Source organism: Sus scrofa, chromosome 13, assembly GCF_054392235.1.
Source record: "Sus scrofa isolate SSC_HxYL_T2T_F1_AM1 chromosome 13, Sscrofa_HxYL_maternal_Yorkshire_Landrace_v2.0, whole genome shotgun sequence".
Classification (NCBI taxonomy): Eukaryota; Metazoa; Chordata; class Mammalia; order Artiodactyla; family Suidae; genus Sus; species Sus scrofa.
Window position 1 is genome coordinate 37442944 of NC_139395.1, and position 27463 is coordinate 37470406.

The 27463-nt window shown below is 42.7% G+C and overlaps 1 protein-coding gene across 6 annotated transcripts in view; it reads left to right on the plus strand.

Moving 5' to 3' along the window:
* The first annotated feature begins 4036 nt into the window (after positions 1-4036).
* The window catches only part of CTDSPL (CTD small phosphatase like), a 121419-nt gene continuing 97992 nt past the window's right edge, over positions 4037-27463 (plus strand). For 4 of the 6 annotated variants that reach the window (XR_014822741.1, XM_003358363.5, XM_003132112.6 and 1 more), the window contains exon 1: positions 4037-4422. Coding sequence is in view for 4 of the 6 variants with exons in the window: in XM_003358363.5 (XP_003358411.1) it covers positions 4344-4422 (79 nt within the window). In the remaining 2 variants the exon portion in view is untranslated. Of the gene's footprint in view, positions 4423-5562; positions 6092-27463 lie in introns of those variants that run through there. The other 2 variants (XR_014822742.1, XM_021071661.2) reach the window with 2 other exon arrangements.

A 27463-nucleotide genomic window follows, 5' to 3' on the forward strand; every position in this document is an offset into this window, starting at 1 on the left:
ATTTTATTTCTAAAATAAGGTGCTAGAGATATGAAAGCCCATTATAATAGTATACTTATATGTAGAGTCTAAAAATCTCACATAAATGAACTTTTAGGAAACAGAAGCAAACTCACAGACACCTGGAAAGAAGGAGATGGGTGAGGGATGGATTGGAATTTTGGTATTAATGGATGCAAAGTATTTTATGTAGATGGATAAACAATCAAGTCCTATTGTATAGCACAGGAAACTATATTCAATATCCTGTAATAAACCATAATGGAAAAGCATATGAAAAAGAATGTGTATACATGTATAACTGAGTCACTCTGCTGTATAGCAGAAACGAATGCAACATTGTAAATCAACTACACTTCAATAAAATAAAATATTAAAAATAAAAATAAAAATTAAGCTAAAGAAACATATTAAATAGTGCAAGGACACTGCATGGTAGCAGTTTGGGAAATGTGACTGACCTAAGATTCTGATGTTCTGTTCAGGTCCTTTTAGATCCCTTTTCCTGTGTCTGTTTACTGCCTCCCTTTCTGGGGCTGCATGTGTTGTGGCTTCCAATGGCTAGCACCTGTCCTCTGGTCACTGGGGCCACTCAGCTCCCATTCCAGAGAGCCCCAAGTGCCTGGGGGCTTAAAACCCCTCAGGACAGCGCTTAGCTATGACTGATGAGTATGATGGCCCAGCTCCCTAACCATTGTTTTGGATAACTCTGAGACCTTCTGTCTAGAACAGAATCTAGCAGCATATAGGGGGCACGCATATAGGGGGCACTCTGTTGATGTCTGCTGAATGAACACATTTATTAATCTGATCCTTTGTAATTTCTGGAGTTTTGGTTATTATTAGGTCTTCACCATCCAAGATCACATCCGCAACCTACACCACAGCTCATGGCAACGCTGGCTCCTTAACCCACTGAGCAAGGCCAGGGATCGAACCCACATCCTCATGGATCCTAGTTGGATTCATTAAATGAACCATGACAAGAACTCCTATTTTATTTTCTTTTAAATAAACCTTATTTTTTTTCAAGAGTAGTTTTAGGTGTACAGCAAAATTGTGTGGAAGGTATAGAGATTTCCCATATATCTCATGATACATGGGAGTTTTCAATATTTAATTATTTGATCAATCTTGATATGTTGTAAGGACTAAGGTAAATACGTATTTTCTTCTCATGGTTAATCAGTTGTCCCAAGAGAAATTTTTGAATCTTTCCTTCATCTGTAAAACCAAGATACTGTCTTATCCAGGACTCATTTAGTGAGGTATTATGCAATCATTTATAATGGAGGTTATAATGATTATGTCACCACATGGAAAAATGCTCACCTTATAATTTTAACAATGGTTTTTAATAGCTATATAAAAATTATGTGAATACATAGGCAAGGACAGGGAAAATAGGGTGGTAGGGCTTTGGATGAACTTTTCCTTTGATTTCTATTAATATTTTTATAGAATACAGAAGGGAAGAAGTTGAAAGAGAGCAAGTTTCTTTCTTGCTTGAACTTGAAACAAACACCTGGGTGAAGATAGGTTTTGTTTTTATTTTTCAGGTGACATCAGGAAGCTGAGGAAGATGGAGAATGCAGGTAAGGGAAAATTGTTATGGGAGGGTTCTGGAGAATATTTATTCCAAAAAAGGCCAGACAGGAGACATTCTGTGTATGGAAATCACTTCCTTTGGCCCTGTACCCCTGAGCTCCTTCCCAGCCTCATTTAAGTGAGCAGAAGCTCTGGCAATCCCCCAAGCAAAAGGAATCCAGACCTCAAGTGAGTTCAAATGCTATCATCACTTTGCCCTGGCATAATAAGATTCTTCATCAGCCAGGCAGTAGTGATACTGGTCTCTGTGCTTATATACTAAGAACTGCAGGAGAACCAGAACACTCTGCACAGCTATCTTGGAAGATCCCTCTCTGACCCCTTAGAATTCAGTAGTTTTTAAAAGTTGAACTCAGAGAAAATTTTATTTCGCCAGCCCCTGGGCCAGCCATATCCTCACAACAAAGGCGAAGAGCATTAGTCCTGGGGACACAGGCAGTCCTTGGTACCACGGGCCCCTCATGTGATCTGCACTTGGGTTAGGACGAGCATGCGCTGGAGCCTGGGCTGCTTACACCAGGGCTTGCCTTTCTAACCAAAAGCGCACTTCACTTCAACCTTCATGGCTCTGCAATTCACTGGGGTCCCTAAGGTGCCAACAGAAGAGCAGCTGAGCACATGCCAAGGCAACTGGCCCCGGACCCATGCACAAACTCAAAGCCAGGATGTCACTTGAGGTCGTGGACTTGGGGCAAAATTCCACAGCTTGCCTAATTACCTTTTAGAGCAGCTCCCCTAAAGTGTTTTACCACCCACCTCAGCCACAGGAGCCCTCTCCCAGGGCTATCTCCGACACTGGGACCCTCACTGGGCTCCACTCCGTGCAGAGACCAGCTAGGTCTGCGAGAGACGTTTTTGGAAGTGAACTTGAAAACTTTGGAGAGTATCGTTGTTTATCTCAGTGTGCATGCGATTTATCTGCCTCCAGTTCCAGGCTCCAGGGGTTGGGGGGGTAAGAAAGGTCCTAAAGGCCTGGCTTCCTTGAAGCCACTACAGGGACCGGGTCGCCTACAAGGCCTGAGGTGCGCGCGCAACCCGGCGGGGGAAGGTGGGCCGCTCCACGCCGCAGTCCATCCACTCAGCCTGGCCCACCTACGTCACGCTCCGCAGGCCCACCCAAATCCTCCTGGTTGGTGGAGAGCGCGCGCGAGCGCCACCGCCCCGCCCCCGGACCCGCCCCCCTGCGGCACTGCCCTGCCCCCGGTGGCTTACAGGGCTGCCTGTGCGGCTTCCAAGTTGGAGCGCCGAGGCGCGGGCGCGAAAGGGCTCTGACCCTCCAAGGGTGAGGGGGCGTTTTCCCGTCATGCTCGTGCTCTGGCTGTCGCCCCAAACCCAACAGTGGCTGGCTGGTCTTCAGAAGCACACTCCCTGCTCAGCTTGGCCCACCACAGGCCACCCCCACTCCGGCTCCCTTACTGCAGAGCACCGGGAAATGCCCATTTCTCGGGCCGGGCTTAACGCCCATAGCCTCCGCTCGACGCCCACAATCCCCAAGTGCCAGGAGGTTGATCCTCGAGGAGCGACCGTCCGGCACGCGGGCACTCCTCCAGCTCCAGCATCCCGCGACCTGACCCCTGCTCAGTCCTGGGCCCTGTATTTGCGGACCCTTCAGGATTCCCCACTCCCTGGGACCCCTCCGCCACTCCGCATACGCTCGGGTTCCTCCGAACCTTCCTCGCACCACCGGGTCCTCCCTCTCTTCAGCGCCCTGGACCCCTCCACGATCCGGTGTAAGGGACTACTCTCAGCAGCCTCTACCTCCGCAATCCGCTGGTCTCTACGCCGACATCTCTAACCACTCGCTTCTTGCGCCGGAATGCCCCACACCCACCATCTCCGCCAAGACCCCCTCACGGGATCCTCCACCCCATCCCTCACATCTACCCACTACTCCTCCCGCCTTCTCCCAGTAAATAGCCCTCCCAGGGCCTTCCTCATTCCCGCATCTATGCGATCCCTTCTCGACCCCCAGGGCCTCACTCCGAACACCGCTCCGAACCCTACCTGCACCCCCGAGAGCCCCTGCCTATCCTTCTACGCCCCTCAGACTACTCATCTGCCAGACTCCTCCCCACGGCCCTCGAACCCCAGGCAGCTCACCCCATTTCCCCAGACCTCTCTGACACCCCCATACACACCGGCCCTCATATCTACCTCCAGGACCCTTCTGGAATCCCCTACACCTCAAACCTCTCACCCCACTCGTCTGCCCAAGACCCCCTCCCGCTCTCTACTCACCTCCTTGGTCTCACCCCGCACCCCTCTCCCCCCGGGGCTGGCGGGCCGCGGCGGCGGCGGCGGCAGCGGAGGCCGGTCCCCGGGCCGGGACACACCCACCCGCCCGCCCTCCCGCTTTCCCTCGTTCCCTCCCTCTCTCCCGCCCGCCCGCCCTCGCTCCTCGCTCGCTCCTTCCCCCTCGCCCGCTCCCGCTTCCCGCGGCGCCGGGCCTCCCGCTCCGCCTCCCCGTGCGCGGCTCTCCCGGGCGCGGCTCCGGGGTTCATGGTGACGAGGCGGCGGCCGCTCCAGCCCAGGGGCGGCGGCGGCGGCGGCGGCGGCGGGAGCGGGGGCGCGGGCCCGGGCCGCCTCTCCCAGAGCGCGGGTCCGGGCGGCGGGCGCGCCCGGGCGGCCGCGAGCGCCCCCCTGGCCCGCGGCCCCGCGCGCCCCCCGCGCCGCGCATCCGCGCGCCTGGCTGCCGGGGGGGCCGGGCCGGCGGGCGGCCGCCGCGCCGCGCACCCATGGACGGCCCGGCCATCATCACCCAGGTGACCAACCCCAAGGAGGACGAGGGCCGGGCTCCGGGCTCCGGCGAAAAAGGTGAGGAGGGGCGCGGGCGGGGCGGCCCGGGGGCGTGGGCACTCCCCGCGCGGCCAGAGTTGGCTGCTGGGCGCCGGCGCGGGCTGGGGGAAGGGTGCGTGGGTGCGGGTTGCGCCGCAGGGAGGCGGCCAACGTGCGGGTGCGGGCGGGAGGGGGTGTGCGCCTCTCCCGGGGAGGTTGTGATATGCGGGTGACCCTGCGGTCTGGGAGTTTGTGTCCAAGAAGTTGTGAGCGCACGCGTGCCTGTATTTGTGTTCCTGGCATGTTGGAAGCGTGTGTGCCTTGTGTATGCAGGAGACAGAGGTTGGAAGGTTGTGTGTGCACCTAACAGAGAGATTGTGAGTGTGTGTCTCTGGCAGATTGAGTTTATGTGCACTTGTGTGTTGTGTTTGTACACACACCAAGAGATGGTAAAGGCGTGTGTGTACCTAACAGATCGTGAGTGTGGATTTCCCTGACAGGCTGTGTACCTAATGTTGAGGTTTGTGTGCATCTGACTAGGAGGTTGTGAAGTGAGTGTGTGTGTGTGTGCGCGCAAACACACACACCTCCTTACCTGAGCCTGGGGTTTGTATGTGTTCACTCCCGACAGAGTTTGTATGTGCAGATGATTGTGTAACTATAGCACTCAACTGGCAGTTTGAATATGTTGTATCCATCGACTGGGAGAGTGTGTGTGTGTGCACTCACATCTAAGGAGGCTATGTGTGTGCTATGCCTGACCACAAGCCTGTGTGTGCAGTATGTGGGTCTGCCTGTATTAAATGTGTGCACCAGACAGACTGTGTGCTTGGGGTGTTTAGTTGGGGAGCAGTGCTGTGGGGGGAGCTTTGCTAAGCCACCTCCTTCCTTGATTCTTTGGTGTCTCAGTGACACCAGCCTGTTGGAACCATCTGCAAGGACTTGTCCTCCATGGGCCCTTTTAGGACCCAGCTCTATCAGGCACTGGAGAAGTCCCCTGGGTGCCAGGTGTGTCCCTTCCCAGAGAGCCAGCACTGTGCTGCATCACTTGGTTTGACTTCAGCACATTTTGGCCCCATCACCCTCTTTGGTTTCCTTTTTCTCTTTTCCTTTGTGTCCCTGCCCCCTTGGAGATATATTGTCCCCTTCTCTCACGTGCCCTGTTTACTGTCCCTCTAGTGAGCTGCCTTGAGGCTTGGACGGTTTTGAAGGGCCAAGGAATCTGGCTTGTTTTGTTCTGGTGACTAAAGCTTCCAGCTCTCCAACTTGCAAATACCCGGACCCAGGTCGGGAACAGCCCACCAGGATCACCCTCCCCTTTCCAAGCCCAGCCTTTGACTTCGGCAAAGAGTCAGATTTCTTTCCATGTGTCATTACCCTTGTTGTGCTGGTGGAGTGAGGTGTGCAGCCCTACTGAGGAGTGGGGTGCGGTGGGAGGAACATGCCATTGCCTTTTCCCCAAGCAGGAACCCCTAGGCAAGCCCACCAGGAAAATGCAAGATACCACCATAGACACCCTTAGATTGGAGATCTGTCAGCCCGTTTGCACTTTCACAGACCTTAAGCATTATGTGTTTGCAGACTTCTTTTCGTCTATGTAAAATTAGAATTCAGACTCCCCCAGGCATTTTTCTGTGCCTTAGGAATGGGCTGAAGATTTCTGCAAGAGGATGCTCCACATGAATCTCCATGTCTCCCTGGGGCCCAGGTAGGCAGTGCCTTGGTTAGTCTGGCCTTCCTACCATTGTGGCTGTCAGTTCTTGGGGCTCTGAGCTGAGCACGTCCCTCAGGGACAGTTTGGTAGGAGGCATCCAGAAGACTTGATGCCTCTGCTCCTCTCCCGCTGTGGACTGAGTGCTTTGCGAGAGGTTTTGCCAGAGAGAGAATCCACAGCTCTTATGAGGAGAGGTGTCACAGAAGGCAAGGAAATATGTCAGGGCTTCAGCCTCTGTGCTGCTCCCTACCTGCTTCCAGGAGTAGAAGACTCTCCAACTTTCTCTTTTCCTCTAGCTGCTGGGCTTTTAAAAGTGGAGTCAGTTACCCAAAATCCAAACCATGTACAAATACTCAAGGGTGGTGCTTGTTCTATTCAACTTGTTTACATTGTTGACAATATTGTCTTCAACTGCTTATTTTGTTTGTTTTCTAATGTCACATTGGCTGGTAGGTAACTGATTAGAGAAATTCCTTATCTGCTGCTCTGGGGTGGGCTGGCTAGCTAGTAGGTCCTTCTTGCTGAAGCATTGAAATCCTACTCGATTTAGTTTTTCACTTAAAAAAACTGGGAATAATTTTTGGTGGACTGTATAATGTGGCAGTAAAGTTTAGAGCCAAACTTTGTACTAGCTTCTTCAGAGTCATAAACCACTAAACAGGTTCAACAATGTTTCTTGCTTAAGCATGTTGTTACAGACATGCACAGTCTATTTTACACCATTTACGTTTTAGGTAAACACTTAATCATTTTGTTTTTTTAATTATGGGGCCTGGAATGTTTTTAAGTTTTTGTGGTAGGGAAGAAGCTTTTGGTTTTAAAAATTGACTTTCATCGTTTGTTTTTAAAATAGGAATAATAATGACTGACTCCTGGGTTTGACTTGGGGCCTAAATGAGATGGTGTCTCTTAAGGATTTTGCCTGGTTCGCTGGTGTGTACCTGTTCCACACAAATCTAGGTGTAGATTTTCAGAGGAAGTACTAAGCATGGGCTGGAGGGTGTTTCACACAAGTTGAATTACTTTTTGACACTTTGCCACATGGTGGTGCACCAGTCAGAGATGACTGTCCCTATCAGAGGTGTGGCCTGTCACAGCAGGTTTGTTTTGTAATTGTGTTTGACCTGATTGATCCGGTAAAGATGCAGAGACAAGTTTCCCCATGAGTTTAGCTCCACCTGCTTGGCTGTCTGGAAATTTACAGATCAGTAAGAAAAAGTCAGACAATATAGTGGAAAAGTGATCGAGAGATGTGAACAAGAAAAACCTTAGAAGAGATAATTTGAATGTCTCATAAGTGTATGCAGTGATACTTGCTGTGAAATATTTTCATAGGTCAGGTTGGTTAAACATTAAGTGATTGACAACATTCGGAGTAAACGAAAGTTTTGGGAAACAGATATTTTATAGACTTTTGTGAGAGAATAAAGTGAGTACAGGCTTTCAAAAGAGTAATTTAGTACTGAATCATTTCAGAACACATTTGGCTGCAAGTAACAGAAAGCCAGACTGATGCTTTGGCTTAACCTGATAGGAGTTTATTCTTATCACGTAACAGGCAGACTGGAGGTAGCTGCCTCTGGCTTTGGTTCAACAGTTCATTCACATCAGGGCTGACATCACTGTGATTCTCTTGACTTTCCTGCATGTTGTAACGTGGCTGTCACCCCTCCAAACACCACAGCCACCTTCAGGGCAGGAAAAAGGGACAGTGCCAGTCACATCCAGCCCTTTTTACCTGGAAAGCAAAAACACTCCCAGGGACCGCCCAGCAGACTTTTGTGGATGTTTAATTGGCCAGAACTGGGTCACAGCCACTCCTAGCAGCAGGGAAAATGAGTGGCCAGCTTTTCCAGCCTTTGTTGTGGAAGGCTGGAGAGGACAAGCTGATTGGGAATGGGTGGGAACAGCTGTTGGTTCATCCAGTTAGCAATGTTGGTCACACCTGCAAAGCTCCAGGTCTATTTCAGGTTTCTCTCCTGGAGAAATCTTCACATGTGCTCAAACAGGTACAAGGCTTTTCACTGATGGCTACATTGCTTGCAGTAGCAAACACTGGAAACATCCTAAGTGTCAAAGGATTCCACTGTGGAACATCAGTACCACAGAATACTACTGCAAGGCACTTGAAAGGAATGAATTGAATTATATCTAAACATACTAATGTGCAAAATGTCCAAGACATTTTAAAGTATATGTTTGGGGGGCAGGAGGAGAAGGAATTTGAAGAGCAATATAAAGAGTGTGATCCTGCCTCTATTTTTAAAAAACCAGACACACACAAAACTGTACACGTCTAGAAATACACAAAAAATAATCTGAAAAAAATCTGTAGAAAATACTTCAAACAATAATTTTCTCTGGGGAGAAGACTGGGATGGGAAGTGAGGGAACTTTGCCTTTTTGTTTAAATATTAATGAAAATGCACTTGTGTTTTATAGATGAATTTTTAACTAAAAAAGAAAAAATTTCCCATAGATGTTAGGAAGAAAATAAATAATTTAAGGGGCTTTACCAGTAATAAAATAAAAACCCCTACTTAACATGCAATATTATCAAGAGCATATCAACTCTTGCTGAACAGTTAATTATTTTGTAAGCTAACACGCATCCCTTGATAAGATTTCTGCAGGCAAGTTTCCTTTGGCAGAATTTTGGCCCAAAATGCTAAGTATATTTTCCCCAAATGTTTGCAACACTTAAGCTTTGCTCAGAAACCTTTAACCTTTGGGCTGCTAAAAAAAATTATGGCAAGGAGAAGATTCTTGGAAGCAATAGTTATTTCAGATGTTGGAACAGATTTGAAGTAGATCGAGTTTGATTAACTTTTTAATATTAAACTTTTTATATGGAGATAACTGTAGATTTACATGTAGTTGTAAGAAATCACACGGAGATTCTGACTCCTCCCTACCCCCCGCCAACTTCCTGCCAGTATTAACATTTTGCACAATCTTAATACAAAATCGTTGATGTAGTCAGGATACAGAAAAATCCCATCTCCCAGAAGATCCCTTGTGGTGCCATTTTATAACCATATCTGCTTCCCTCCCATCCCCCCCCTTCTCGGCCCATTGGCAACCATTGCTTTATTCTTCATTTCTAAAATTTTGTCATTTTAGGTATCAAACAATAGGTGATCTTTTGGCATTGACCTTTTTCATTCAGCATAATTCTCTATATTTTCATCCAGGTTGTTTTGTATTGCTGAATAGTATTCTATGTATAGCCGAGTAGTATTCCATGACATAGATATACCACACTTTAATCATTCACTCTTTGAAGAACATCTGATCATTTCTGGACTTGGGCTATTACAAATAAAGTTGCTCTAAACATTTAGTGGACAGGTTTTTGAGTAAACATAAGTGTTCGTTTCTCTGGGATAAATACCCAGGCCTAGAGTTGCTGGGTCATAGGGTAGTTGCATATTGACTTTTTAAAGAAAAGCCAATGGCCACACCATTTTCTAGATTAAATATACCCAGTTACAGGCTCACCAACAGTGTATGAGTGATCCAGTTTTTCCAGATCCAGCATTTTATGTCACTGTCACTTTTTTATATTAGTCATTCTGATAAGTGTGTAGTGGTATCTCATTGTGGTTTTAATTTGCATTTCCCTGATGGCTAATGATGTTGAACTGCTTTTTATGTAATCATTTCCTTCTGTATATTTTATTTGGTTAGATAGCCCATTCTGTCTTTTGCCTGAGTTCCAATTGGATTTTTTTTTTTTACTGTTGAGTTTTGAGGATGCTTTACATACTCTAAATATTAGTCCTTTGTCAAATATGTGGTTTGCAAATATTTTCTCCTTATCTGTAGCTTAGCTTTTTATCCTCCTTAACACCATCTTTGGCAGAACAAAATAGCTCTTGCTGCTCCAGTTCCTTTGTCTTTCTTTATAAATTCTTTTAATTTTCATAAGATACAATATTTCAGGTTTTTTTATTCTGTAGATTATGCTTTTGATATCAAGTTTAAGAACTCTTTATCTCGCACTGGATCTCAAAGGTTTTCTCACATGCTTTCCTCAGAAGTTTGTAGTTGTATATTTTACATGTAAGACCATGATCTTTTCTGATTTAACTTTTTAGAAGATGATTGGCTTAGATTCAACTTTTTGTCTCTGGCTGTTTGGTCACTTTAGCCACATTTGTTAGGAAGGCTCTCTTTCTTTTGAATTTCTTTTGTATCTCTGTCAAAAATCAGTTCGGCATGTTTATGTAGGTGTCTTTCTGAGTTCTTTGTTTTGTTCCACTGATCTATGTGTCCATCCCTCTGCCTGTTTTACAGTCTTGATTACTTTAGCTGTATTTTAAGTCTTGAAATAGGATAGAGTGAGTCCTGCAACTTTTGTTCTTTTTCAAAATTGCTCTTGCTATTCTAGTTCCCTTGTCTTTCTTTATAAATTCCATAATAATCTTGTCTATATCTAAAAAAAAAAAAAGAGCTTCCTGAGATTTGAATAGGAATTGAATTAAACCTGTGTGTTAATATGGGGAGAATTGCCATCTTTACTCTGTTGAGTCTTCCAGTTCATAACCACAGTATGTCTTTCCATTTATTTAGATATTCTTTGATTCTTTCATCAGGGTTCTGTAGTTTTCAGCATGCAAGTCCTATCAATGTTTTGTTAGATTTGCATGCAGGTGTTTCTTTTTTAAAGTGATTTTATTGTGTTTTTAATTTTGTTGTTCGTGTGTTCAGTGATAGCATATAGGAATACAATTGATTTTTGTATGTTTTTCTTGTATCCTTTGACTTTGCTGAGCTCACTTATTAGTTATAAGAGGCTTTTATAGGTTTCTTGCGGTTTTTAACATAGACAAACATGTCATCAAATAAGAACACATATTTATTCATTTATGATTTGTATGCCTTTTATTTCTTTTTCTTGGTTTATTGCACTGATGAGAACTTAGACAAGTATGTTGAGTAATAAGAGTGGACATTCTTGCCTTGTTCTCAGTAGGAAATCATTTCAGTCTTTTACCATTAAGTATATTGTCAACTGTTGTTTTTTTGAATATCTTTATCAAGTTAAGGAAGTTCTCCTGTATTCCAGTTTTTCTGAGGGTTTTTATCAGAAATGGATGGTGACAGAGTTCCTGATGTGGCTTAGTGGGTTAAGAACTCAAGGCAGTCTCCATTAGAATGCAGACTTGATCCCTGCCCACACCTGGTAGCTTTTAGATCTGGCATTGCTGCAAGCTGCGGCATTGGTCACAGATGAGGCTCAGATCCATGTGGCTGTGGCTGTGGCTTAGCTGGCAGCTACAGCTCTGATTCGACCCCTATCCCTGGGGGACTTCCATATGCCACAGATGTGGCCATAAAAAGAAAAGAAAAAAATGGATGCTGAATTTTGTCATATGCTTTTTCTGTATCAGTTGATATGATCATGTGAATTTGCATCTTATCTGTTAACATAATAGACTGCACTGATGGATTTTAAAATATTGAACCAGCTTACATGCCTAGAATTAACCTAATGGTGGTGTATATAATTGTTTTTATATATTAGTGAATTGTTTACTAGTATTTTGCTAATAATTTTTACATCTGTGTTCATGAGGGATATTGATCTGAAATTTTCCTTTTTGCATTGGTCTTTATCTGGTTTGGTTTTAGCTTCTTAAAATAAATCGGGAAAGTATTTCTCTTCTCTTTTCTGGAAGAGATTGTATGGAATTGGTGCTCATTCTCCAGTGAAATCATCTGGGCCTGGAGATTTCTTTGGGGGGGGAGTTTAAATTACAAATTCAATTTCTTTAATAATTATAGAGCTATTCAAATTAATACCTTTCATATTGGGTAGGTTGTGTCAATTTTGTTTTTTGAAATTTGATCCAGTTCATTGAAGTTGTCGAATTTGTGTGTAGAGTTGTTCATAGTATTAGTTCATTATTACCTGTTTGATGTGTCTGAACTAAGAGCTTCTGTTTCTAATATCCTCTGTTTCATTCCTGATATTGATAATTTGTGTCTTCCATCTTTTTTTTGGGTGGAGAGGGGGATTAGGCTTGATAGAGGTTTCTCAATTTTCTTGATCTTTACAAAGAACTGCCTCTGTTTCATTTGTTTTCTTTATTTTTATGTTTTCAACTTAATTGATATCTGTTCTTTATTATTTCCTTCTTTCTGCCTTGTCCTCTTCTCCACTCTGCTGTCTCTCCTCTCCTCTTTCTCCTGGCTGCCCCTCTGTCTCTCTCTGGGTACCCCACTTCTCCCTAATCCCTTTTCTCCTCTCCCTGTGCCCTCACTCCTCCCTGCTCTGCAGCCATCTCCTCCTCCCCCAATTCCGTTCCTCCTTTTTTTTTTTTTTTTTTTGCTTTTTAGGGCCACACCCACGGCATATGGAGGTTCTCAGGCTAGGGGTTGAATTGGAGCTGTAGCCACCAGCCTACACCACAGCCATGGCAACACAGGATCCGAGCCATGTCTGCGACCTACACCATAGCTCACGGCAATGCCGGATCCTTAACCCAGTGAGCAAGGCCAGGTATTGAACCCTCATTCTCATGGATACTAGTTGGGTTCATTACTGCTGAGCCACAATGGGAACTCCTAAATATTTTTTTTTATCAATTTTATTTTTTAGAACATTTTTAAAAATTGAGCAGAAGGTAGAGAGTTCCCATATAGAACTCTGACCCCACACATGCACAGCCTCCCCCCACTATCACTATCCTACACCAGTTTATGACAATTGATAAACCTACATTGACACAGCATAATTACCTTAACTCCTCAGTTTATGTTATGATTCACTCTTAGTGTTATACATTCTATATTTTGTTGTTGTTGTTGTTGTTTTTAATGGCTGCACCTGCAGCGTATAGAGGTTCCCCAGCTAGAAGTTAAATCAGAACTATAGCTGCCAGCCACAGCCACAGCCACAGCCATGCCAGATCTGAGCCTCATTGATGACCTATACTATAGCTTCCAGCAACGCCAGATCCTTAACCCACTGAGCGAGGCCAGGGATTGAACCCTCATCCTCTATAGAGACAGTGTTGGGTCCTCAACCCACTTAGCCACAACAGGAACTCCCCATTCTATGGTTTTTGACAAAAGCATAATGACATGTGTCCATCATTATAGTATCATACAGAAGTTGAACTGCCCTAAAAAAATCCTCTGTATTCTGTTTATTCACCACCCCCAGCCCTTGGAAACCACTGAGCTTTTCCAGAATGTCATATGTTTAGAATTATATAATATGTAGCCTTTACATATTGACTTCTTTCATTTAGTAGGTTCTCTTGTATCTTTTCATGGCTTAATAGTTCATTTCATTTTAGTACTCCATCATATAGATGCACCACAGTTTGTCCATTCACCAACTGAAGGACATCTTGGTTCTTCTAAGTTTTAACAATTATGAATAAACTATCTATAAACATCTGTGTGGGTTTTTCTATAGACATGTTTTCAACTTATAGGGATAAATATCATGGAGCACTATTGCTGTATTGTATGGTGAGAATATTTTTCACTTGTTAAGAAACTCCTGACTGTCTGCCAAAGTGGATATATCATCTTTAGTTTTCAGAAGTTTAGCTATGATATGTCTTGGCTTGGATTTCTTCAGGTTTATCCTGCTGGGGATTCACTCAGCTTCTTGAGTTTGTAAGGTTGTCTCTTGCCAAATTTGGCAAGTTTTCAGCCATTATTTCCTGAAGTGCTTTTTCAGCACTTCCCTTTTCTTTTCTTCCTCTGGGACTTTGATAACACAAATATTAGATCCTTTGTTGTAGTCCAACAGGTTTATCAATACTAACTATTCTTTTTTTTTTAATATTTTCTGTTGATTCAGGTTGGGTAATTTCTGTTGTTCTGTCTTCACATTCATAGCTTCTCCCACCCCCCCCATCCCCTCCATTCTGCTCTTCAGCCCATCCACTGAGCTTTTTGTTTCAACCTTCATATTTTTTAGTTTAAAATTTTCTGCGTAGTTTTTCTTTATATTTTGTATTTCTTTGCTAAGACCTTCTGTTTCTTTGCTGAGACTTTCTGTTTTCATTTGTTTTAAATATGTTCTTAATTGCTTTTACCTTAGCTGCTTGAAAATCTTTGTCAGATAAGTGCACATTCTCTGTCTTCTTGTTGGCATCTATTGTCTTTTTTCCATTCATTTTGAGATTTTCTGGCTCTTGGTGTAACAAGTGAATTACATTTGAAACCTGGACATTTTCAGATTATGTTATGAGACTCTGGATCTTATTTATTTATTTATTTATTTGTCTTTTTAGCTATTTCTTGGGCCGCTCCCGCTGCATATGGAGGTTCCCAGGCTAGGGGTTGAATCGGAGCCGTAGCCACTGGCCTACGCCAGAGCCACAGCAACGTGGGATCCAAGCCGCATCTGCAACCTACACCACAGCCCACGGCAACGCCAGATCGTTAACCCACTGAGCAAGGGCAGGGACCGAACCCACAACCTCATGGTTCCTAGTCGGATTCGTTAACCACTGCGCCACGACGGGAACTCCTGGATCTTATTTAAACCCTCTGTTTTAGGTAGTCTTCTCTGACAGTGCTCCAGCAGAGAAGGGGAAGCACTGCATTATTGCCAGGTAGACTAGAAATCCAAGATCTCCACTTGGCCTCTGTTGACAAACTGCTAGGCAGGGAAGGGATTTTCGGCTCTCACTTCGTCTCTGCTCAACTGCAGTGGGAGTGGTCTCATTATGACTGCATTTCTCCGCCTGCACCACTCCAGTGGGGCAGGGAGGAACACTTCATTACTGCCACTGAAGGGTGGAAGGCCACACTGGCTGCATCTTATCCACTGGCACCGCTGGGAGAGGAGGGGACTCATTACCAGCTGCCTAGGATGAAGTTCTCTTCTCCCTCCATGATCTTCTGTGACACTACCTCAAAAAGGTTATGGGGTGCCTCCTTGCACCCTAAAGGGGGTGGAATTCTATATACCTCTTAGATTTGGCTGGTGTGGGCAGAGGAGGGGCCACACTGTATGTGTGTTGCTCATTGCACTAGAGCAGTTATTATCTGCGAGTTTTTTGTCTTGCTGGACTACCCTTTTCTGGTCCTTTGGTTACAAAGAGTAGGCTTTTGAGAGGACATTTTTGTCTGCAGCTGTTGGTTTTCCCCCATATCCGGCTCCTTTAGCTCAAAGTCTGGGTTATATGAAGCAAGAGAAAAGCTGGGGACCACCACGATGACGCAGCAGGTCCCTTGCTGCTCTGCCTTCTTCTCTCTGCCTGTCAGTCTCCTTATGTTTGCTGTATAAACAGGGTTTGTAGTTGTACTCAGTGGAAAGAATAGGAAGAAATATGTTTACTCCATCTTCTTGAAAGTAGAAGTCCCCTGATTAATTTTTAGACCTATCCAAATTATGTGTTTTAAGGAAGGCTAGAGTTAGAACGGTGTCACTTTAAAGGTTTATTTCAACAATGTGCTAATGGCCAATGTAAAAGTCAAATTGAGTTAGTGCTTTGAGAATCTTGATTGTTCCTGAAAAAGAGAAATGATAATGAATTCAGTGTGAAATCAAGTCTGGATCAGTAGGGCTTCAGTGGCAGCTGTTGTTGAACCCACCTTCAAAGGATGCCTTCATAAACTTTTGTCTCAACACCAGAATTTAGATCAGAATTCTTCAGTATCCTGATTTAGATGTATGTTTGATCTAATATTCTGTTTCATTGGCACGCATGTTTAAACCCATATCTTATCTTTCATTTTGTTTTTCAATTGAGCAAGCATCCATTTAAGTAAGCAGAAGTGTCCTCCTGGGGTAAACACAAAGGATCTTGTCCCTGGTTTCAGTGCCCATGACCACCAGGCAGGGCTCACTGATCACCGACTGGAAAAGTCTGCTTCCCGTCTGCACTGGCCTGGAAGAAAGTCTGAGGGCTCCAGAAACTTGTCCCAGGCTGAACTTGACCAGAGTGGCCCAGGTTGGAAGGGAACTCCATTCACAAGGGCAGGACTGGATTTTCAGAAGAAGGAACTCACAGCTTCAAGTTCAGTCCTGAGGTTTTGTTTATTTATTTTCCTTCCAGTTTTATTAAGATGCAATTGACATACAACATGATTTAAGTTTAAGGGATACAGCATAATGACTCGATGTACATATATATTGTGAAATGACTACCACAGTAAGTTTAGTTAAACCTCCTCATATGGTTACCAAAAAACATTTTTTTTAACCATGATGAGAATTTTTAGGATTTGCTTTCTTAGCAACTTTCAAATATTCCACACAGTGTTGTTAACTGTCGTTGTCATGTTGTATGGGACGTCCCTCGTGTGTATTTATCTTATAACTGGAAGGTTGTGCCTTATGACTACCCTCACCCAGTTCCCCCGTCTTTCACCCTCTGCCTCTGGCAAGTGCAGATCTGATCTATTTTTCTATCAATTTGGTTGTTTTTTGTTTTAGAAACAAAATAAGTGAGGCCATAAAGTATTTGTCTTTCTCTAGCTTACTTCACTTAACATACTGCCCTTAAGGTCCATCCATGTTGTTGCAGATGGCAGAATTTCCTTCTTATAGAATAGCATACCTGTATATGGATAGATAGATATCCATTCGTCTGACAGTAGACACTTAAGTTGTTTCCATGTCTTGACTATTATAAATAATGTTGCAATGAACGTGGCAGTCTAGCTATCTCTTTGAGATAATGATTTTATTTTCTTTGGATAGATACCCAGAAGTGAGGTAAATGGCTTTTTCTTTTCTAGTGATATTGGGAATGGGGGAATAGTGAACCCAGGGCCAGTGGGTTCACTATTCCCTTCATCCAGGAATTGGCAAAGGTCAGGAAACATGCAGCCCACGATGATTCTAGATTTAAATATACATATATAATTTTTTCACTTGCTTTGGCAATAATGTATGATGCTAAGTGAGCAGTATATAGCTACTTAAAAAGGGAATGTAGAGATTCTCTTGGATAATGGTGATGTATAATATACACCCCAGAACCTATTTTCCAGATTTTAAATCATGATTTATCGGATATCTAACGTTCAGTATTTTTAATGACCTAGCTTTCTTTTTAAAATCAACTTTCATTAAATAGTTTCCTTTAATCTTGTAACATATATGTTACTATTTTAAAAATGAGGATACACATTCAGTGCTTTATTTAAAATATAATTAAACAAATATTTGCCTTTATGGCTTTGAGATAACATTACGGAGCAAAGGCTTAGGAACTGCTTGTAGCACTGGGTTGGGATGTGAACAATTTCATATTTGGGATCAAGACAGGAAACACTGGTGGCATAGTTCTCTGAAGCCAGGACCTAATAAGCAATGGTCTTTATGGATGCTAAGGATCATGTAATCACGTAAGTAATTGCTCATTTTGATCCTGAGTACCTGCTTCAAGTTAGAAACTGAAAGGTTTCTTGTAATTTGTTTTAAGGCTACTTGCCAAAATGTTTTAAAATCCTGATACTTAAAGCCCTTTAAAAACTGGAGAGAAGTGGCTTAATAGGTAATGGTTGAGTCTATTCTTAGCTTTCAAAATTAGTATTTAACCTAAGCTCTCAGTGTTTCAGGGTATCTTGAAGAACAAATCACACTACCTTGTCACCATGGCTTGCGTAAATATAGCCTTTTAGTATCAGAGAGGTCAGTATTCCTCTAAGAGTTCATCCTGTGCTTGGACTTGTATGTGATATCTCCCTGTGCATCTGGTCAAGATTCACCTTTCATGCTTAGCGTATCATAAATTTGTTCTAAGTGTGTGACTCATATGTTCAGGTCAGAAACCATTGACTTTTAATTCCATAGACTTCTGTCAGAGCTGTATTTTCATTCCCCTTTTTGAGGAAACAGCTCAACGTAATCATTTTTGTTTCAGTTAGAACAAATGCATTTCACAGCAGTCATCAAACAAGTATACATCTGGAGGAGCTGCTGACTCTGTCGAGAGTATAAGCGCTTATTGATGAACATAAATTTTTCTCTTCCACGGGATACTCTGTTTCATGACATAGGCTTGACTTCTTGAATTTTTTAAAGAATTTGTTTTATGGCCATGGCATATGGAAGTTCCCAGGCCAGGGAATGAATTTGAGCTGCTGTGGCAACACCGAATCCTTTAATTAACCACCACACTGGGCCAGGATCAAAACTGCACCTCTGCAGCAACCTGAGCCACTGCAGATGGATTCTGAACCCACTGTGCCAAGGTGGGAACTCCTTGAATTTTTTTTAAGTTTAATTTTTTAATGATGCAAATTTGCAAGCAATAAAAATCATCCTTTTTGGTATAACCCAAGGTTACAAGTTATGTGAGCTTTGGCAAACTCATACAGCTGTGTAGCCACCTCCACAATCATGAAATATTTCCATGACTCAAAATATTTCCTGCACCTCTTAGCAGTCATCCTCCCTGCACACTCAGCCCCGAACAACTGATCTCTTCTTTCCCCTGTTGTTCCCTTTTCTGAAATGTTGTATTAAAGGAGTCATGTGATATATATGTAGCCTTTCGAATTTAGCTTCTTTCACTTAGCTTAATGCTTTTGAAATTCATCCAGATGGTTGCCTATATCAGTAGTTTGTTGCTATTTATTGCTGGGTAGTATTCAGTTGTTTGCCTGTTTGAAAATATATGTTTAACTCTATTTTAAAAATTGCCAAGCTATTTTCCAAAGAAGCAACACCATTTTGCATTTCCACCAGCAATGTATGACAGTTCCAGTTGTTCTGTATCCTTGTCAGCACTTAGCATTGTCAGTTTTTTTAAGTTAGCCATTCTGATGGGCATGTAGTGGTGTTTCACTGTGTTTTAATTTGTTTCCTAACAAGGGTCGTTCAGATAAATTTTTTTTTTTCTTTTTAGGGCCGCACCTGCAGCATACGGAAGTTCCCAGGCTAGGGGTCAAATTGGAGCTGCAACTGCCAGGCTATACCACAGCCACAGCAATGTGGGATCTGAGCTGCGTCTGTGACCTACACCACAGTTTACAGCAACACTGGATCCTTAACCCACCAAGCAAGGCCGGGGATTGAACCCACATTCTCATGGGGTTGTAATCCCTGAGGTCAGGTTTATAACCCACTGAACCACAAGTGGGAACTCCCAGATATATTCTTCCGTAAGGGGTCTGATCAGATTGTTGCCAGTTTAAAAAATACTGATTTCTTATTACTGAGTTTGAAAGTTTTTTATATATTCTAGATATAAGTACTTTGTTAAATATGTTTTGCAAATATTTTCTCACAGTCTGTGATTTTTCTTTTCATTCTCTAAGCAACAGCTTTGATCTTCCAGTTTGTTTTTGTGGTTAAGCAGATTTTACATAAAATTTACCATCTTACCATTTTTAAGTGATATTAAGTACATTCATGTTGTTGTGCACATATTACCACCATCCATTTCCAGAACTCTTTTCATCTTGAAAAACTGAAGCTTTGTCTCCATGAAACACTAACTCCCCATTACCCTCCTCCCAGCCTGTGACAACCACCATTCTACTTTCTGTTTCTGATTTTGACTACCCTAGCTTCCTCTAGGTAAGTGGAATCATGCAGTATTTGTCTTTTCATGACTGACTTATTTCACTTGAAGTCCTCAAGGTTGATGCATTTTTAGCATGCCAGAATTTCAGTCCTTTTTAAGGATGAATAATATTCCAGCAAGAGAGAGAATATATGTATTGTATATCTTCATATATGTGGTCTCTAAAATATAGCACATTTTGGGTATTTTCTCATCTGTCAGTGGATACTTGGGTTGCCTCCATGTTTTAGCCATTGTGAATAATGCTAGTGTGAATATGGGTGTACAGTTATGTTTCAGTCCCTGCTTTCACTGTGCTGGGTTATATACCCAGGAGTGGAGTTGTTGCATCATCTGGTAATTCTGTATTTAACTTTTTGAGAAGCCGCCATACTTGCTGTTCCTCAACAGCTATACCATTTAACATTCCCACCAGGTGCCCAAGGGTACCAGTTTCTCCACACCCTCACCAGTATTTATTTTTTGTCTTTTGGATAGTAGCTATCTTAATGGGTGGGAGATGTTGATGATGTCATTTGAAGAGAAGAAATTAAAGCCTATTTGTTTACACATGAATGTCCAGTTGTTTCTGCATCAGTTATTGAAAAGGCCATCTTGGAGTTCCCTCTATGGCTCAGCAGGTTAAGAACCCAACTAGTATCCATGAGAGTACACAACCCACAGCCCTTCAGGTTTTATCTCTGGCATTACCTTGAGCTGCAGTGTAGGTCACAGATATGTCTTGGATACGGCATTGCTCTGGCTGTGGCGTAGGCTGGCAAATGCAGCTCTGATTCACCCCTAGCCTAGAAACTTCCATATGCCATACCTGTGGCCCTAAAAAAATAAAAGAAAAAACAAAGAAAAAGAAAAGAAAGAAAGAAAAGAAAAAGGAAAAGGCTCTTCTTTCTCTGTTGTTTTGCCTTTAAGCCTTTATCACAAATCAGTCAACTGCATATATGTGGGTCTATTTCTGTACTCTATTCTCTTCTTAAATTTTGATCAGCCTCCTTAATGTGAAGCAGTGTTAAGCTTAATATAGTTGCAAGCCCTCCCTCAGAAGTAAATTTTTGGTCATGATTTAAGCAGAAGAGAAGACCAAGACATTTTACAATCTGGCCAGGCAGATTTACTCTGTAATTTGCAGTGAAGGGTGTTCTGAAAGGCAAAACCTATGACTTTCTCCACTCTTTTTTAGGAACTTACCCAAACAGATTTTGTACAGTATATCTTTTTCCATGTTTAAAACTGGGGCTGGGAATTTCTTCTCATCTTGAGTATCCTCCTGCAGAAAGCTAGTGCAGAAAGTACAAGATAAGATAAACAAGTGCATTTGAGTTTAAAATATAGACTCCCAGAGTTATACAATGGTATAAAAATAGTGACTATCTTGATGGACTCTAGGCGAACAAAAGAATATAATATCCCCAGAACAGAAATAAATGTGCTGAAGCCTCTGCTCTGCAGAGAGGGCCTGGGCTCTGGACACCTTTCAGGCTGTCCAGATATTTGCCCCCCAAAAGGAAATGCTTATGATACTTAACAGAAGGGTAGAGGCAGGCAGTCATTGGGTAGCTTGAGTTCTTTTGCCACCAAGTAAGTCAACTAGAAGAAATTTCCTGGAGAATGAACATTAAGACGTGGCTTAGAAAATAATGTCAAGATGACCAGCATCTCAGAGGCAGAAGGCTGGGCTAATGGCTCAGGTTCTTTTCTATCTTCTAGTCTCCTGTCTGAGCTCTTATTCCAGCTCTTCCTCCATGTGGCTGCTAGATGTACATTTCCAAAGCGGAGCTCTCATCATGCGGCTGCCAGCTTAAAGCTGTTTCTCAGTGGTCCCCCATTGGCCATAAGAGAAAAACATGATGTTTCACAACCCACAGCCCTTCACGAACTGACCTTAGACCACCTTGACAACCTCCTGCAGGCATCCCTTTCAGTGCAGTGATGAACCACTTGCTGAACCCAAACGTGCTCTGCATTTTTACTCCACTGCCCATGTGCTGCTTTCTCTTACTAGATGCCTTTTCCTTTACATGCCTAATAGATTCTTAGTCATCTGCTAAGATCTATCTCACCTTCTTTTGACACTTTCCTGCACTGACTGAACAGGATGCAGTACGTAGAGTATAATGTTCAAGGTCACAGTCTTGGGTTTGCATTCCAGCTCAATCGTTTTCGAGTTGTGTGAACTTTAGTAAGTTGCTTAATCTCTCTGAGCCTTCATCTTATAGTAATATATACCTTACTATAAGGTGATTATGAGGATTAAATAATATATGTGTGTATATAGTGCATATAAAGCACATCAGTATTTAATAAACATTCTTTCTTCTTCTTATCTCTAGCTCATTTAGTCAGTATACATTTATCGAGCACCCACTGTGTGCTGATCACCTGTGCCATGTACTTGGGATGCACAGCAGTATGAGCCCTGGCCATGTGTTGGAGGTGCTCAGCATCATTCTTTAAGAAGAGGATATGCAAAGCGCCATGGAAGCTGACACTTATTTTATGACCACTAGATGCCAAGTACTTCACATGTGTATCTCATTTCATCCTCCAGCAGCCTTAAGATGTAGGTATTATGATCTCCACTGAAGCTCAGAGAGGTTAAGTAACTTGCCCATATGATGTAGAGATGCCCCTACAAAATAGTAGAGCCAAGGGTTAAACCTGTCTCACTCCATTTAAAGGAAATTTAGGAAATATTTAGAGAATATCACAAGCCCTTTGAGATCTACCTCTTGAAAGACAGCAACCATATTTTTCCAAAATATGCTTCTTTCTGCTTCTGCCAGTCAGCATACTTAACAGGATAAAGTCTAGGGCTCACCCAAGTTGACAGGCCACATTTTCTTACAATTCATGTTCTATTATTTATATAACAAATTTTGTTTCCTTGAGTCTTGGTGTTAACTCTTAAAACCCTCTTCACCTTGGTTCATGTTCAGTTGTGTACAGTGAGTCGTAGAAATGAGAGAAGTTAAGTTTATAGTAAAGGTTAATAATCCAAGACCTTTTATCTCTCAAATTCTGGAAGAAGTGAAGGGCTTCACTGTTAATACTTGCATACTATTTCTAACTATGTAGCTAACTAAAAGTGAACTTTTAAATATTTTTAGAGGAAGAGGATGCTAAGGTGGCTCTTAAAGATGCTTGAATCCCAGTATATTGGTCAGAATTCCAAGTGGCAGAAGATGGACTCTAGTGGAACTATTTCAGGTGGAAAGAAATTTGTCAAAAGATTTTAGTGGCTTAGAGATCTTCTGCTATGGCCAAAGAATTAGATTTGGCTGTTTTACAGCCAGGAAAAAAGCATTTAACTATAGAACTACTTTAGTGAAATACCCGACTGCCCCCACCCGCTGATTCTTTAACTCAAAAGCATCACTGTAAAGTGCTTGGCCTCCCTTAAACGTGGCACTCATTGTCTAAGAATGACTTCAAAAGAAGCAAATGCTTAGAGGCTTACTTGATTCTTTAGGTATATGCTCATTTGAGGAGGTGGGATGAGCTCTAGTTAGAAGAGACCTTATAAATACAAAATCCTGGATAAATAAATAAAGATATGTTCAGACAATGAAATCATATACAGCAATTAAAGAGGATAAACCGGAGCTACATCTATTCACATGGCTAAAATTAAGAAATGGAATGTTGAACAAAAATGCAGTTTCCATAATAACATGTAGAGTATGATACCATACCATAAAAGTTTGAAAACTTGCAAAAATAGCTTCTGTAGAGTGTGTGGATATATGCATATATTATAAAACTACAGAAACACCTCTTGAAATGATGAATACTAAATTCAAAATAGCGGTTATTTCTGGAGAGAGAGGATAGAGAGCGGGACACAGAGAAGGGCACATGGGTAGCTTTCATTGTAGCTTTAATGTTTTGTTTTTTAATGAACATATTTTCTTGAGACAAATACAGCAAAATGTTAAGTGATCCAAGATCTGGGAGTTGAGTAGCTGCCCAGGATATTGTTATTCTGTTATATTCTCTCTACTTCTCTGTATGTCTTAGTGTTTCATAATTTAAAATATTAATCATGGACTTTAGTTGAACATTAAGGTAAATTTTAAAGACTATGATTTCCTTTACACAGAGATAAATTCAGAAGAAGAGGTAAAAATGCAGTTACTGAATTCAGCAGGTTCCTTTCCTAGCAGAAGGGTGTTCAAGAAGACATCCAAAACACTTGGTCACTGAGCTTTCCGGAGGGAGTTCCGGTCATCCTCAGTTCTAGCTGAGGCCGTGCCAGGTCTGCAGGATGGAGCCAGGTCACACCCCAGCCCTATTCTATTTCTCTCAGGTGACCTTGCAGAGGGTGTCATGAGTGCTTGGTCTAGAGCCAAGTTGGCTTTGTGTAGAGTGCTGGCCACAAAAGTCATGTTGGTTTAAAATGTTCTATTTACAAATGTGTAGTCAAATAGCCTGGGTGTCATCAAAGGAATGGTTTGCTTGATTTGCCAATTCTACCCTGTCATCATGGGAATTTATTTTGGGAATAAAGGAACTGAAACATTGAGTCAAGTCCTTTATATTAAGCAAAAGAAAATCATACTGGAAGGAGAACAAAGAAATGTGTGAAATGCAAAATCGAGAGGAGTTATCTTAAAAGAAATCCACTGAAAGCATGTTTGAAGGCCTGTGGTATCCCTGGCCCAGAGACCCTCAGTGGGGCTTTGAACTGGTGGGGTTTCCATTTGGATGGGAGCTCTGGTTCCCCTGTGGGCCAGGCTGCCTGCAGCCCTGTTTTTTTTAGGGCAGGGATTTTTAACCTGGATTCCCCAGATCCTCACGTGGGCTACAGGTGAATTCAGGGAACCCATCAGCTTGGTTAGGAAAAATATTAAAAATCTTAATTTTCATTAACCTCTTAAAATTTAGCATTTTTCTCAGTTATTAAGTAGCTGGCAACAAACCCTTATGATATTAACAGTGCCTGTAACTTTATCATTATGTCCAAAACAGATTGGACTGTGACTTTCTTCACTTTAAATGTCCTTCCGTGGTTTTGTATCAAGGTTATTATGTTGGCCTCAAAAAAACAAATTGGAGAATTTTATTCTCTGAAAGAATTTGTATAAGGTTGTATTATTTCTTCCTTAAATATTTAGTAGATTACATTGGTGAAGCCCTTTGAGGCCTGAAGTTTCTTTACGGCAAGGTTTTTAAATATAGATTTAATTTGCTTAATATATGTAGGACTGAATATTCTGTTTCTTCTTGTCTAAGTTTTGACTCATTTTTTTTTTCTTAGGCATCTGTCCATTTCATCTTTTTCAAAATTATGGGTGAAAGTTGTTCAGAATATTCTCTTAGAATCTGTAGTACTGTCCCTTTTTTCATTCTTGGTATTAGATAAAAATTTTAAACATGAACAAAACTCAGGATTCTAAAGAGTTTAGGGAAATGACAACGATTGTTAGGAGTTTAAATTAGTACAGCCTTTCTGGAAGACTGTAGTATAGTATTTATCAAACATAAATTTGTAAGTGTATTTTATCTAACTACCCCTTTTTAAGGAGTTTGCCAAAAATAAAGAATTTCACAAATGGAGAAATATTCAGTATAGTATTATCCATAGTAGCAAAAAAAATGGGGACAGATAAGTAGTGAACAGGGAAGTCATTGTGCTATTTACATTCCCTGCAGTACCTTTTGTAGTTACAAAATAGGCTATAGATTATGCTAGGGGGACATAGTTGGTTACAAAAAGTAGTCACAAAAGAGCATGTACAGTGTAGCCTCTTTTGTGTTAAATATATACATGTATCTATGAATGTGTACATAGAAAATAAGTTGAAAGCATGGTCATCAAATTTCTGATAGCAGCTACCTATGGGTGTTAGGATATTGGGTAACAGTTATTTTCATTTTGCTCTTTGGTATTGTTTAAAGTGTTTGCACGAACATGCATCATTTCTATAAAAATAGCAGAACTTTCTAAAGAGCTTGGCAGTAACAAGAAGATGAGAGGGTGGTAGGGATGGAGAGCGTCAAAGCATTTTTCTTGACTCATGGGGAACAGCCAGGAAAGAAAGAGCGCTTGAAGCTATAGCAAAGGGGGGTAATCAGTTGAAAGCAAGGAAAGCCTGAACTCAGACACAGAACTTAGCCCTCAAGGGGCAGGAAAATATTTCTTTCCAGAAAGGAGGAGAAGATGACTGAAGATATGGAGAAGTTCAGAGCCAAAGAGAAGGGAAAATAATGTTCTTAACTCATGGCTTCCAATTTCTTAGTGAAATCAGAGGTGAGACTCTTTGCCAAGAGTGGGAACAATGAGAATGGAGCAGGGGTCTTGAGGAAAGTGGTGAGTAGGACAGTAGGAGAGGGATTCACTGGGTTGTAAGCCGTTGAGTGACCTGGAGGCCTTACTGAAATTCTGGTAAAGGAGCCCAGTGGTGTGGCTGGGCAGTTTTTCTCTAGGAGGAAAGTACTATTGGTACCAGGTTAGAGAATGTCTCAGCAGACTTCAGAGGATGAGAGAATTCAGGATACTGATGAGGTCAATTTAAGTAATTGACTTTAGTTTATCCAGGATGCTTGGAAGGAAAGTGAATTAGGCAGAGTACCGAGGACTGGGGATTTAGTTGGAATATGAACATCCAAGAAGCCAAAGGACAGGTGCTTATGGTCAGGGTGGCTTGTCAGAGTTTGACATCTTCTAGGAGGCATGAAGGTCGGCTTGGTGGCCATGGGAGTAGAGGAGTAGTCATAGAAGTTGGGAAGGTCTGAGGGTTCGCTGGGAGGTCCAGTGGTCCAGGGTGATGCTAGAAGGTCCAGTGGTCTTCGTCATGGATGGGAGCATTTTTCAGGATGATGACAGGAATTCTTTTAGAGAAGACTTTGAGGCAAGTACTAAGAGATTGGCTTCAAGGATAGAAAGACTTCAGAGAGGGCCTGATGGAAAGAGCTGTGGAGTCCTGGTCTAGAGGCACTGTGGGACAGCGGGGAGTTTATTGCCCTTCTTTCCTAAGACAGGACCCTGGACCCCAAGAGAAGCCTCCTCTCGCAGCTGTGAGGCTTTGCAGCCTAGAAGGCTGGCTGAAGGAATGTTCCAGAAGAGGAGAAGGAATGCACTGCAGAAGCTTCTTAGCAAAGGGACAGGGGCATGGGGTGCAGATGATTGGGTAAAAAAGTATGAGAAAGGGGTTCAAAAGGGACCCTAACTAGTGAGAGGGAGGGTTGAGCTGCAGAGGGATGGAGACTTGTTTGCTGGTTTCCCAAAGGAAATGCTGAACTGTATGTTTCTTTTTCTTATCACAAAGCAATATCAGCTCACTCCAGGGAGAACAGAAACTACAGATAACCAAAAAGCAAAAACAAGTAAACAAAAAGAATCCTAAGAACTACTCACAGTCCCAGAGTCCTGGAGCTTTTCCCATTGACATGTTCTCCCCTCCTGTTCCCACAGATCAGGAGGCCCACAGGTCAAGGCCACAGAATAAGCTTGTCCTTGGGGTCACAAGTTTCACTTCCTAGCTCAGCCCCCAGGCCCTCCCCAACCCCCAAACCCCAGCCTTCTCATCCTGCAGAGGCTGCCACAGCAATCTTTGAAACGCCCCTTTCTATTGTCGCCCCCCTTTTTAGTTTTCATTGTGTGCTGCATCCCCTCCCTGGCTTTCCAGGGCTTCCATAACCTGGAAACTTGTTTCCAGACCTTTCCCTTAATTTCAACGTGCTTTATTTCCCTCCCAGCTCACTTCCCCCATCCTCACCTCTGGGGCTCCGTGACGCCTGCCCTGCCAGGATGGCCTCCCAGTCCAGGTTCTCCCCACTGTCAAGGACCTACTGCAGCCCATGCTACCTGGTCTTTGCCTTTCCAGGTACTCATCTGACCACTCCTCTTAGG